Source organism: Danio aesculapii, chromosome 7 (assembly GCF_903798145.1).
Source record: "Danio aesculapii chromosome 7, fDanAes4.1, whole genome shotgun sequence".
Taxonomy (NCBI): Eukaryota; Metazoa; Chordata; class Actinopteri; order Cypriniformes; family Danionidae; genus Danio; species Danio aesculapii.
Genome location: NC_079441.1, coordinates 3,901,152 through 3,916,174, shown reverse-complemented (window position 1 = coordinate 3,916,174; position 15,023 = coordinate 3,901,152). Strand labels below are relative to the sequence as shown.

General features: G+C 38.4%; 2 protein-coding genes across 2 annotated transcripts; both read right to left on the bottom strand.

Moving 5' to 3' along the window:
- Window positions 1-855: 855 nt before the first annotated feature.
- On the bottom strand, window positions 856-3,318 carry LOC130232599 (macrophage mannose receptor 1-like). Its single transcript, XM_056462576.1, has 4 exons — window positions 3,282-3,318; window positions 2,839-3,189; window positions 2,252-2,602; window positions 856-2,095 (listed from the first exon to the last, which is right to left on the bottom strand). Exons 1-4 carry the CDS (start codon window positions 3,316-3,318, stop codon window positions 1,734-1,736), a joined length of 1,101 nt encoding a protein of 366 aa, XP_056318551.1. The 3' UTR covers window positions 856-1,733.
- Window positions 3,319-10,820: 7,502 nt separating this feature from the next.
- LOC130231562 (secretory phospholipase A2 receptor-like) lies at window positions 10,821-12,555 on the bottom strand. Its single transcript, XM_056460911.1, has 3 exons — window positions 12,519-12,555; window positions 12,073-12,426; window positions 10,821-11,215 (listed from the first exon to the last, which is right to left on the bottom strand). Exons 1-3 carry the CDS (start codon window positions 12,553-12,555, stop codon window positions 10,854-10,856), a joined length of 753 nt encoding a protein of 250 aa, XP_056316886.1. The 3' UTR covers window positions 10,821-10,853.
- Between the last annotated feature and the right edge of the window lie 2,468 nt (window positions 12,556-15,023).

Sequence of the window (15,023 nt, the reverse complement as noted above, 5' to 3'; positions counted from 1 at the left end):
GTAAAGCTTGCTATAGACTGACACTGCAAAGTGAACTTAAACTATTTTAAGCCCTTTCAAGATTTAATGGCTTGAAACTGTTCAACAGACTGGTCAAAAAGATGTGTAGTTGCTAGAAACTGGTTTTAAAAATATCAGTAAACGTTTTCTAATAAATGAATGTAGAAATGTTTCATTGTGCATGTTCATCAACTATTTTTACTGCATCTGCATAAAGTGAGCAAAAATGACTGTCCTCATTATTAAATATGTTTAACAATATTCAATTCTGCAATCAGCAAAAACAAAAGATTGCTGGTTTAACGTGTTTATTTCAGCTGGTATTAGTGTGTAACGAACCCAAATGTCTAGGGCTGAGGTTGAACAAGTTAAAGGAAATAAATAAATAAACAGTGAACAGGTTATGATTTTAATGATCTTAAGGGTCTTTTATTGTGAAAAAAAGGGAAAAAGTTTATATTTACAGAAAACCAAAGAATAGGAGCAGAAACTAAAGGGCTGAGCAAGTAATAATTAACAAAAAACTAACTAACTCCACCCTGAAGACTTACCTAATAGAATCAGGTGGTACATTTCATAACACAAAAGGATTGTAAATATTTCAATGACCAACTTTAGGTTTTCTTAAATAACCATTATTTAATTTCACATAGGTACATAATGCTTAGCAACCCACAGTTAACCAGTCATTTATATATAGAAGTAATAAAAGAAACTATAGGTGAAACAAATAATTACCTAAAACCATCATACAAGGATCTGTAAAAACACAAGAATTAAGAAAACTCATATTCATTTAAATTAAATATATAATGGTAAATTAAAAGTAATATTTTAAAGTCATATTAACCCTAATTTCCCAATAAAGTTATTGATATATGTAGGCTAATTTACTCATACATTTACTCATATCACAAGCTTTTATCCAAAGGAAATGACAAATGACCCATCACAAAACTTAGAGAGCAGAATAAGACCTTAAAGTCTGAAATAAATATATACCAGAGTTTATAAAGCTTAAATGTTTTAACAAAGGATAAAAACCCTACAAACCCCAAACGCTTTGAATGAACTGTTCACCTCACACAATTATTCAGTGTTTTGAAGAGCTTAAATAATCTGTCAAATAATAAGTGCTGTGTAATATCTTCATTTCTGTAATGTCTGTTCGTTTGTTTTTTTACTGAAAGCTTACTCAGGTCAAGTGTTTAACTACACCAACTCTACCTTACAAATGTGTCATTAAAATACTTACAAATGTGTAAAACTGATCAGAGGTCAGATGGTAATTATAAAGACATGGGTTCATGGAAGGTTCACTCTAATGACAAACCATTGAGCATTTAAATCATATTGTATTAGGTATAACAAAACAAAACTTGATTTGATGAAATAATGACTCTGTCAGATAGATTTATGCTCCAAACCATTATAGTTTTCTCAAAGATGTCAAATCCCCACAAAGCTGTGCTTCAAAACCACCAATCACTACTGTACTCTAATGCCGGGTTCACAACTAGTGTGAATATAAGAGTGCATGCAGTTAGATTACATGCAAAGCCTATCACATCTTCTGCACATTGTGCGTGACAGTGACACAATCCTTCACACTTGCTGTGAACCCAACATAAGACATCAATGCTTATTGAAGTTGATTATATTATGTAAAATGTTTCTTCACAAGCCAATAATGAATGAAAAAGGAGCACATTCCTCATCTTACTTCTTCACTCTCAGTAGTTTCTGCAGATGAAGTTGAGTCTGTCAGTTTCAGGACGGCTGATCCAGGTCTGATCTCCTCCAGACTGAACTGCTCCAGATCTCACTGTGGGCTCACAGTCCTCCTCTGATGTGCCGTTCCCTGGACCCCAGTTCTGATAGCACACGGTCTCTCCACTCACCCAGAACCAGATGCCCAAAATGTGGGAGTAACGTAAACCCAACCACACCGCCTCAGTAGACGCCAGTTTAACCACGTTCATCACATGACGCTGCATCTCCACTGACTGAACCGAGACCAGATCCACATGATTCTGTCTGCAGTATCTCAGAGCTTCAGACCACGACAGATTCTGCTGGATCACAATCAGTTTATCTGGACACAAAACAAAGCAGAAACTAGAGAGAGACTGATCAAAAACAACATGCAGAACAAACACTGTGGAGGAATTTGACATGTCAGACATGTAGAGTCAACCTTAAGAGATCTGGAGCTGATGATGGATTGAGTGTGTTTGGAGGATCTGCTCACCTTCATGACACACAAAAGAAAGCTGCCATCTAACACTACACAAGTAGTCACTCCATTGTCCCTGAGCACTCTTTTCAACAGCTGCACAGTGTATATCATCTAGAGCTTTAGGTGCACCACTTTTCCAGTATCTGAATGAGGAGTTGCTCTGATCTGACCACTGCCATGTGTCTCTGAACAGACCGATCCAGACTTCATGTTCAAATGTCTGACTGTCATTAATGAACTTCTCCAGCTGTTGACTCTCATTCTGGTTCCCCACACTGACCAGATCAATGTGATTCTGTCTGCAGTAACTCTGAGCATTTCTCCAGGTCATCGACTGATTGACAAACACCAGTCCACTGCTCACTTTAAGAAAATCAGATTATTTTATCAGTTTTTCTTAGTTAATAGTAGGTTTGTCAGAAATATCTGCCACAAATTTACAGCAGATATGACTTGAAGAAATCTTAGATTTTTGTTTTGCAAAGTATATTTTATAATGTTAACTAATGTCACGTTTAAAATTCTATTTATCTTTTTTTTAAATTCTTTAAGTATCTTTTGCTAATCTAAAGTTTGTTAATCTAAATGTTTGTACTCACTGTTGAAGCAGATGAAAGTCCAGGTGGCAGTACATGCCCCAACAAACCACTGTCCATTTTTTATAACAGTACAATTATCACCGGGGTATGGTTGTCCAGATGCCCAGTTCACAAAGAGCCCAGGATCACCTGAAGACCAATGCCATTTACTGTCATTTGTACCCTGAAGACCAATCCAGACACCATCATTCACTTTCACACTCTTGTTCAGCTGGATCATGTCGTTCATGTTGTCAACAGTGGCCAGATCTGTGTAATTCTCTCTGCAGTATCTCTGAGCATCAGCCCATTCCTTGTTCTCATTTATAAAGTGATACTGACGCTGAACACATTCAGATATGGAGCAGAGAGCTGTGAAAGAGACACTTTGCTTTAATGCTTTTCAGAACAGAGTCAAACCTAATGAAACTATAAACCATGAATAAAACTACAAACACACTCACCAATGAGGAGAAGAGGGAAATATAGAGTTTGAGCCATTTCTGTGGAGGAAACAAATTAATTTTGGAGTAAAACAGTTCAACAGTTAAAAGAGAAAGAGAAATGCAGAGTACACAATAATGAAGAATATCTGAAGTGTAATATGTAGATGTGTGTGTTCTTACTTCAGAGCTGGTGTGTTTCTGTCCTCAGTCTGATGTTTCTGACTGTCTGATTATTCTATATCTGCTCTTTTTCAGCACGTCACATTATTTGTTTATTTCTCTAAACAAAAGACATATTCATTTTTCTTCCTCATTCTGGTGTATTTGCATGTTTTCTCCTCTGTGTTGTCAAATTCTTTGAAGTGAGTTTATTTGTATGTGGTCAAGAGTCGAATCCATTTATTTCCTCTTATTTGTACACTGGTATCTGTCAGTTAGTGTCAGTAAACCTTGTTACGGCATAAGCATATATCTTTTTATTGATTTATTTTTTATACACCCTACATAATAGGGAAAACACTGACACTACTACTAAGTTGTGAGATAATAGAGTAATTTGGTCTAAAAGTGCACCTTTATTCCAGTGAGTTTTATGGACGGCTCAAATATCCTCCCTTTGCATGTAAAGGGAAGGTTGAGAAGCTGCATCCAGCTGCAATGTTGACCATATATTGTTTTGAATTAGAAACATTTTGGGATGAGCCCAAGAGGCTGCTGTTGGCCTTTACATTGATCACTTTTTATTGAATACAAGAAAAATAACATCAATGCATTAAAGGGCACATAGTTTACCTATTTTTTATGATTTAATATTAATATTCTGGTTCTTCTGAGTGTGCCAGTTTAGGTTCAGTTTAAAACACAATTCAGATTTGTTTATTATAATGTGTTAAAGTGTCATGTTGGGGGCGTGTCCACAGTTCGCTGATTTATAGGTGTGTTGCTTCACATGTAAATTAGTTTCGGCTTCCTGCCAACGTAACAAGGGGGCGGGGCCATGAGCTCACCCGCTCTGCGTTTGCAACAAAGTCTGACAGGCAGACAGAGAAAAAGCTGGAGTGAGATGATCAGCAATCAGTCGTACATGTACGGCTCGGACACAGACCAAGCAGAGAGTACAAAATCATTTGTGTCTTTGTACAGTTTTACAGCCAACTGTGTGCTAGTTTCAAGTGCCGAGCTTGTACACAGAAACTAATAACCACACACACTGAATTAACTTTGACTGAGGCACCGGATGCACCGCTCAAAGCCGCGACACGGCACACCAGACACTCTCTGTGGCGCACCGGAATCAAAAGTGTCCCGAATCATCGCGCCACGCATTTTTGATTTCTAAACATAGGTTTCTGCAGGTCCGCGGCGCCCAGCCGTCGACTTGAGTGCACCCTGATAGAAACCTATGTTTAGAATTCTAAAACGCATGCTAGTTAAGATCACAGGGAGCTTCTGGGATCACGAGAAATGCAAACGGCTGAAGTATAAGGTAGACTCAATGAGAAGTACACATGTTTGCAAACCTACCTAAAGATACAACCAATAATTCCGATTAGAGCAATAATGTGGAGAATATTGATCTTGTGTTGAGCCCAATGAGCCTTGCATCTAAAAATAGAGCTAGCGTGTTCCTTTAGTGATATCGCTTTGACTCACGCTGAAAATGGCGGACGTGAATCAACAAACTGAGGATATGATGACGCGCCTGTCAATCAATATTGGTGGGCGGGGGGACCGCTCTCCTACGTAAAGTTGCGGTCGGTTTGAAAACCGCTCCAATTGGTCCACCGTTTTTTATGTTGTTAAATTGAAAAAAAAAAAGCACTGGGTGTGTTTATATCCCCCCAATATGACAGTCTATACACCATACATGCACATATGTCTGTCCAAACAGCTTGAAAAGTAGATTTTTTACCACAGGTGCCCTTTAAAGAGAAAATCAAATAACAAAAAACTAGGAAAGAAGAAAAAGAAAAAAACTTTACAAAGCCTCAATCATTGAGAAAAAAGATTATCATAAGCTTTAAGAAACTTATTATTCTTAATAAGCTTAAGAGATTCAATATTGAACAAAATTTCAGCAGGAAAAGTATTAAAGAGCCACCATTATGGGATTTTGAAAATCTCCTTCCATGTAGTGTGTAACACAGCTCTAAGTGAAGTGAAATATCCAGCTAATGCTGAGTTCAGACTGCAGGATTTTCAAAGTAATCGTGTCACAGATGTTTTCACTGCATGACTATTTGGGCTAGTGTTTTGTCGCTGCTTTGTTTACACTGCAAGATGGATCAGCGACAGGGGCTTTCACATCGCATGACCTTACAATAGGAAGAATCGCCGACAACTTCATCCAAACTACGTCTCACAGCCAAAAACACGTGGTATATGTTTTGTTATTAACTACATAGCGAGAAAGAAAGCCTTTAATGGGGTAGAAAATGTAGATATTTGCTCACCTGGGTTTGAAGGGATTTAGCAATTTCTCTTCAACTTTCTTTTTTTAACTCTCTGTGTGAAATGTCAAACAGAAAAAGATCCAAAGAAAATCGGCACACTGCCACTTTAGCGACCAACATGGTCTTCATCAGGTCCTGCCACGACTCCGGACACTGTTCATATTTCTGCCGTGCCATAGAGCGCCATCTGAATAGTTTCATTTTAAATAACATGTGAATGTGCACTTCTGGTGTGCCATGTAGCATCTCTGAGCGGCGCATCCGGTGCCTTAGTTAAAGTTAATTAAGTGTGCGTGGTTAATAATCTTGGTGTACAAGCTCTGCATTTTAAACTAGCACACAGTTGGCTGTAAAACTATACAAAGACACAAATGATTTTGTAGTCTCTGCTTGGTCTGTGTCCGAGTCCGAGTCTTACATGTATGGCTGAATGCTGGTCCTCTCAGTCATGTTGCTTGCCCCCTTGTTAAGTTGGGCGGAAAGTCTAAACTAATTTTCATGTGAAGCAACCAGCCTGATCTCACGAGAAAACGTAAGTATTTTACGTTTTGACAGTTTAGTGGCTAATTCGTACGAATTCGTACGAAATTGTACGATTTTAAAAAGGAGGCGTGGCACCTAACCCCACCCCTAAACCCAACCGTCATTGGAGGATGAGCAAATCGTACTATATTGTACGAATTAGATCGTACGAATTCGTACGAATTAGCCACTAAATCAAAAAGTTACGAATTGCAGTGAGATTGTGTTGGAAGCAACACACCCCTAAACAGAGAGCTGTGTACACGCCTCTAACATGACACTCTTTAACACATTATAATAAAAATCTGAACTGTGTTTTGAACTGAATCTAAACTGGCACACTCAGAACCATAATATTAATATTACATCTTTAAAAAGGGGTAAATTAGGTGCCCTTTAAATCTAGGTTTTTCTGGATTTATTTAGATTTATTTTTGTATATAAAAAATGTACAGTGTAACACAAAAACAAATGTATAATAAGATGAGAAGCATGATCATTACCAGAGAAATACAGAATTATATCTTTTATAGACAAATTAAATCATATTTAAATGAGGACGATAAATAAAAAATAAAGTTGTTCCAAAGAAGTTTAACGAGAGTGCTACTGTAGAATAAGTGAAATAAAATCCCTTCATGTATATTGCAGAAAGTACACAAATTAGATTTATCAAAATAATTAGCAATTTGGGAATTAGTAGGATGTACATCATGCAAAATATTAAAATGTGTCTCTCTTATTTTGTTGGATATGCTGAACTTTTCAGGTAATAACCATGCTCTCTTCCATTAAATGTTGTCAGAAAAAAAATTGGTGCAGAAAAATGTACATGTTGGGCAGGTATATACAGAGTAATGTAACAATCGTCTGACACGTCTGTTGTCACTTTTTTTTTTTTATCAAAAAAAGACTTCCTAAAATAAAGTTTAGGCATAACTGTTTTCCTCTCATTAAAGTAAAGAAACATTTTAAATAAATGCACATCACTTGGTGACAAACTCTTTACAACACAACTGAAGGATTTGGCTGGCAGAGGAAAATTATACAGTCATAAATTCTTCATATTCCAGAATATTTCTGTGAGCTGTTCCTGTCACTTCCTGGATTCCCTGTTTTCTAGTTTTCAGTTCTGTCTTGCCTGTTCTAGTTCTTGGATTTAATAAAACACTAAAGCTTGGAAGACACCAAGGCAACACAAAACATCTAGTGCAGATGAAAACACAACTGTGTTTGGACACACAGTGTGGTATCTGGACCAAAAAGCTGCCCATCAACATGCCAAATAGATGACTTAAATGAGAGTAAGCAGTCTGTGATGTGTCTATCCTCACCTGTGGGGGGCAGTAGCTGTTGTCTCAATCCACAATGGAAAACCGCAACTTCCGATGCACGAGTGCAACAAGTAAACAAAACAGCATTCAATATCATTATCACAGTAATTGTAACTCACCATTGTAACTCACCATGGAGGGATTCACTCGTGCAAGGATGACTGATAATCAAATAATAAATATCGTCCGCAAATATTTGAAAAATGTAGTAAAATTACAGCCGGCTCCTATCAGAGCGCTCTCTTCTATGCTGAATCGGGTCAACTCAATCTGAATGTAACTCATCGAGAGGTGACGTGTGGATCACACAATAATAAAGCTGATGGCTCCCTGGCAGTCAGGAACAAGGAGGCATATGTAACCCCGCCGGTCCTACGCCACCCAAAGACCATGTCCGCTGTGGTGACCCTCTAAGGGGACTAAGTTGAAAAGAAAATAAATAAATGACTGAATGATCTGAGCTAAAATTCTTTAGGATAATTAAAAATCACAGTGTGAGCTGGGCTTAAAGGGGAAACGAGGCACTCAGTCAAGTTTACATTATGTTGTACATTGGATTTCACTTCAATCCAGTTTGTTTAATATAATAATTATATGATGAGATGTACACAGAGAATAGTTTTATTTTAAAAACATTTCCAACATGGTCCAAAAACATGGTCCAAAAGGTGCACCACACTAATAAAATAAAATAAAAATACATGTCAATATTGCATATAGTTATTATAAATAAATAAATCAATCCTAAATGTAACTGAAAAACATTTAATTTTGACAAAAAATACCTGTTTTATAGAATTATCTGTTGATCTTAGACTTGACTCAAGGCCAAGAATTAATGTTATGAAGTCTTACCTCCCTGCCTCATTATCCATCCTTTCTGCTTCTATAGCCATACTTAGTCAAAATACGATCTTCATCATATTACATCAACTTCAATATTGTCAACTAGCAAAACTCACTGCGAGCCGACATAAGTAACATAAAAGGCTGTTACTCTAGATTCACAGCGCATGAGTGGCGCGTATTTTATCAGCGTGCATGTAAACAACTGGGATTCACACCAGGAGGCGCCCCGGAATGGTTCTCTGTGCGCATGTGTCAGTTTGCTTTCACCAGCGTTGATTAGGTGCACAAAGAGAATAACAAACTTGAGCGTGCAAAAGACGACAAATGTGACAGCCTGGAACGTCTTTATTCTGGCATTACCACTCTTGGGATTAATACACTTGCATAAAGTAAAACATATCTCAAAGCTTACTGGGCCACATATGATTTTTACCAGGGCACGTTTTTTTTGTTTTGCACCGTCTCCATTTTTCTTTTGCACCCCAGCAACATGGGCGATCGCCCATATTGCCCATGCCTAAATCCGCCACTGCTAGCAGCGCAGTGTCTTGTTGTCATATTTCATTAACATTGTTTGCCTATTTTATTCAACAAAACTAGCATAAGCCTGGTATTTAGTGCAGGTTGGTTCTACTTTGCCTTATGGTCAGTGCAGTAAGTGACTGTATTATCATCAGTGACGCTACTTATTTAGCACAAAAAACAAGACTTTCTGTCTTAAGATTTATCTACACTTGGACCCAATACTGCTGCTGTTTACTCCTGTTTTTTTTGTTTGTTTGTTTATAAAACTCAAATACATTTCTGTGTGTACACACCCTCATTATTCATTTGTTTATGTATTTCAGCTGGTATTAGTGTGTTACGAGCCCAAATGTCTAGGGCTGAGGTTGAACAAGTTAAAGGAAATAAATAAATAAATAAACAGTGAACAGGTTTGATTTTAATGACCTTAAGGTTCTTTTATTGTGAAAAAAGGGGAAAAGTTTGTATTTACAGAAAACCAAAGAATAAGAGCAGAAACTAAATAGCTTCAAGGCTGAGCAAGTAATAATTACCAACAAACTAACTAACTCCACCCTGAAGACTTACCTAATAGAACCAGGTGGTACATTTCAGAACACAAAAGGATTGTAAATATTTTAATGACCAACTTTAGGTTTTCACATAGGTACATAATGCTTAGCAACCCACAGTTAACCAGTCATTTATATATAGAAGTAATAAAAGAAACTATAGGTGAAACAAATAATTACCCATTACCATCATACAAGGATCTGTAAAAACACAAGAATTAAGAAAACTCATATTCATTTAAATTAAATATATAATGGTAAATTAAAAGTAATATTTTAAAGTCATATTAACCCTAATTTCCCAATAAAGTTATTGATATATGTAGGCTAATTTACTCATACATTTACTCATATCACAAGATTTTATCCAAAGGAAATGACAAATGACCCATCACAAAACTTAGAGAGCAGCATAAGACCTTAAAGTCTGAAATAAATATATACCAGAGTTTATAAAGCTTAAATGTTTTAACAAAGGATAAAAACACAGCAAACCCCAAACGCTTTGAATGAACTGTTCACCTCACTAAATTATTCAGTGTTTTGAAGAGCTTAAATAATCTGTCAAATAATAAGTGCTGTGTAATATCTTCATTTCTGTAATGTCTGTTCGTTTGTTTTTTTTACTGAAAGCTTACTCAGGTCAAGTGTTTAACTACACCAACTCTACCTTCCGAATGGGTCATTAAAATACTTACAAATGTGTAAAACTGATCAGAGGTCAGATGGTAATTATATAGATATGGGTTCATGGAAGGTTTACTCTAATGACAAACCATTGAGCATTAAAATCATATTGCATTAGGTATAACAAAACAAAACTTGATTTGATGAAATCATGACTCTGTCAGATTTGCACTACAAACCAATAAAGCTTATCAAATATGTCAAATCCCCACAAAGCTGTGCTTCATAACCACCAATCACTACTGTACTCTAATGCTGGGTTCACAACTAGTGTGAATATAAGAGTGCATGCAGTTAGATTACATGCAAAGCCTATCACATCTTCTGTATATTGTGAGTGAGTGACGCAATCCTTCACACTTGCTGTGAACCCAGCATAAGGCATCAATGTCTGTTGAAGTTGATTATTACAACACCTCCTCTCCTCGATTTGGTATCACTCTGAGGGGGTTCTACAGAATTTGGCTATACTGATTAACACTCTCTTGAAACAAAATGATATCAATTGTAAACTCTTTTATTTTACACGCATGCATGGATTTATTACCAAATAAACAAAAAAACATCACAACAAAAATAAAGATATACCAAAGTCTTTATGCAAAATGTTTCTCCACAACCCAGTAATGAATGAAAAAGGAGCACATTCATCATCTTACTTCTTCACTCTCAGTAGTTTCTGCAGATGAAGTTGAGTCTGTCAGTTTCAGGACGGCTGATCCAGCTCTGATTGCTCCCAGTCTGAACTGCTCCAGATCTCACTGTGGGCTCACAGTCCTCCTCTGATGTGCCATTCCCTGGAGCCCAGTTCTGATAGCACACGGTCTCTCCACTCACCCAGAACCAGATGCCCAAAGCACAGGAGTGACGTAAACCCAACCACACCGCCTTAGTAGATGCCAGTTTAACCACGTTCATCACCTCATACTGCATCTCCACTGACTGAACCGAGACCAGATCCACATGATTCTGTCTGCAGTATCTCAGAGCTTCAGACCACGACAGATTCTGCTGGATCACAATCAGTTGATCTGGACACAAAACAAAGCAGAAACTAGAGAGAGACTGATCAAAAACAACATGCAGAACAAACACTGTGGAGGAATTTGACATGTCAGATATGTAGAGTCAACTTTAAGAGATCTGGAGCTGATGATGGATTGAGTGTGTTTGGAGGATCTGCTCACCTTCATGACACACGAAAGGGAGCTGCCATCTAACACTACACAAGTAGTCACCCCATCGTCCCTGACTGTACTGTTCAACTGCTGCACAGCGTTTATCACCTGGAGCTTGAGGTGCACCACTTTTCCAGTATCTGAATGAGGAGTTGCTCTGATCTGACCACTGCCATGTGTCTCTGAACAGACCGATCCAGACTTCATGTTCAAATGTCCGACTGTCATTAATGAACTTCTCCAGCTGTTGACTCTCATTCTGGATCCTCACACTGACCAGATCAATGTGATTCTGTCTGCAGTAACTCTGAGCATCTCTCCAGTTCATCGACTGATTGACAAACACCAGTCCTCTGCTCACTTTAGGAAAATCAGATTATTTTATCAGTTTATTCTTATTCTGCTTTGTATGTGAACAGAGGCAGTGGTGAAATGTTAAGAACAACTGTTTATCAACATTACTATGGTTACTATTTTACATCTTAAAACCATGATCTGTTCGACTATAATTCAGCATCTCTTTTTCTGTTTAGTTAACAGTAGGTTTATCAGAAATATCTGCCACAAATTTACAGCAGATTTGACTTGAAGAAATCTTAGATTTTTGTTTTGCAAAAGTTTATTTTATAATGTTAACTAATGTCACGTTTAAAATTCTATTTAAAGTATCTTTTGTTAAAATAAAGTTTGTTGTAAACATTTGTACTCACTGTTGTAGCAAATGAAAGTCCAGGTGGCAGTACATGCCCCAACAAACCACTGTCCATTTTTTATAACAGTACAATTATCACTGCTGTTTGGTTGTCCAGATGCCCAGTTCAGAAAGAGCGCAGGATCACCTGAAGACCAATGCCATTTACTATCATTTGTACCCTGAAGACCAATCCAGACACCTTTATCATTTACTTTTACACACTTGTTCAGCTGGATCATGTCGTTCATGTTGTCAACAGTGGCCAGATCTGTGTATTTCTCTCTGCAGTATTTCTTAGCATCAGCCCATTCCTTCTCCTCATTTATAAAGTGATACTGACGCTGAACACATTCAGATACGGAGCAGAGAGCTGTGAAAGAGACACTTTGCTTTAATGCTTTTCAGAACAGAGTCAAACCTAATGAAACTATAAACCATAAATAAAACTACAAACACACTCACCAATGAGGAGAAGAGGGAAATATACAGTTTGAGCCATTTCTGAGGAAGAAACATTACAATCTGTTCATGATTTCGTGTTATAAAAAAGCCTCATAAGACAATATAAATATTTTATAAATCTATTTGTGACGAGGGTATGGATACGAGTTAGAACTCTTTGAATCAAAATAACCGACTACGCCACCCTGGGAGTGACCCAGGGAAATAACTCTATTAGAAAAAGACACACAGGTTCGTTTCCCCTCAAAAAGGCACAGAGGCGTGAGTAATTACAAAAAGTACAAAAATATTTATTTTAATGAAAATGTAAGGTTGTACTCATTTGTTAAAAAGCACATCAAAAACTCCCCCTTCATAAAAGGAAAATAAATAAACAAAAATCAAAAACACACAGGATTGAGGTTCCCACTGACTGGATACAAGCAGACTGACTTTACCCCAGCACACGCACACCACAGTGCACTCGAATTACACTATCAAGCACTCAGTGTCTCACAGCACACGGGAAAGAAGCACCACCACCAGTTGGAAGGACCAGTCATCCACCAAGGAGAAACCTCAATTCCTGAAATAAATCAAAATTAAAGTAAATAAACAGAAAATAACTAACATCAATAAAGGAGTCAATCAGGTTAACAAACCTACTCTATGATCTGGTTGAGACAGCTACAGCTGTGATTACAACATCTCATATACACACACACACTCTGAATCAAAACAATTGACTCTCAAAATAATAATAATAATAATAATAATAATAATAATAATAATACAAAAAGAAATCTAAATAACAAAAACCAAATAAATGCTCTGCATAACTAAACGAAAAACAATTTCACTAAACAAAAAGCAGAGCACCAAAAATGTTAACGCAAATCAATACATCCTAAACAAACAAATAAATGAAGGGGAGCACAAAGCAGCACACGGGTCAAAATGGGCAGTCCCCTTTAAACAGCTGTGTTGGTGGCGTCTGTACGATAGCCAATGACACCGGCGTTAGTATTAGCAGCGTGGAATAACAGCAGTAGCACACGCCCAGACGACCTCCAATAACCACGGCAATAGCGAGGAACAAGGGCTAATAAAGTAATTTAGACATTGAGAGAAAAGGGATCAAGAGAGAACAAGGGAGAATCCTAAAGAGAGGCACAAACAAAACTCATTAATATGGTCCTTTAAAATGATAACACTAATCATAAGTGCCTCACTTACCAATGGGTGCACAAAGCGGATGCTTTGAGCACTTGTTGGTCAGGTATACAAATACAGCGAGGTGCAGGACTTAGTATCTCTACTGCATGAAAAACGCAGGTTAAATACTGCCAAATCCCATTACTCAGCCAATTAAAAACTATCACATACCTGCAACAATGAACAGTCGTCCAGCCACTCCAGCCCAGAAAAATGCCACAGCCACAATGCACTATAACAATGCCAAAAGTAACTTAACGTTGGCCCATTCAAGCAAATGAAAAATTATCAGAACGAACACAATGCCTCTACCTGTAGCTGCGAAGACGGACACCCAAACAAAGTGCGTCAGAGTCGGACGTGACGCATCCCAAGGGACAACCAATCAGGCTTTAAAAAGGCGGTGCTACATGCCGATTGAGTGATGTCAATGTCAATCAGCTGCGCAGCACGAATGAAGTCAATGTCAATCAGCTGCGCAGCACCATCACATTTGGACTGACTCCAATATCAATATCAGCTGCACTACATCACATTCCACCCCCAATTTCTGCAACGTCGCCCCGACGGTGAACCAAACATACAATTGACCTAAGAGTCTAACTCCAAGGGCGGAAGAATGTACCAAACGAGTTACTCACTATACTGGACACAGTCCCTATACCTACAGCTCGTGGAAGGTGGTGCAAGTTAGAGTGCTGACCTGCTGTACTTCTCCCAGTTCTCCTTACCACGGTTTCTGCTGCTCTTACAGGGTCAGCGGGCACAACTTCCGGCTGCAAAGTCCCCACAGTTGCTGGACCCTCAAGTACCTCGTCTACAACCCGAGGGACAGGGGGAACAGCACCCTGTGACCTTGACCTTCCTCTAAGCTCTGGTGTCTCGGGAACTAGAACCAGCAAATCTCCATCACACTCCTCATCCAAAGGCTGCATGCACTCTCCCCTTGCAGGTTCAGGTAGACTAGGAGGCCGATCCTGACCAAGCTGGGCCTTCAGCAAGGATCTGTGAACATGTTTGGTTTTACTCAGATCTGCAACCGGGGCAATGGTATAAACTACCCCACTTTCAGTAGGCGCTTTTAGGATTTGGTAGACCACTGAGCTCCACAGGTCCTGGATTTTACATCTACCTCGCACCCCATGATCGCGAAGGTAAACCAGTTGACCCTCCTTCAGTGGTGCTTCCCTTACCTGGAGATCATGCCGGGCCTTCCGCCGGTCAGCGGCGGCACCCAATCTCTCACGAGCACCTTCAAAAGCGACTTGTAACCGATCTTGCTGTTCTACAATCCACCCATGAACACTGCCG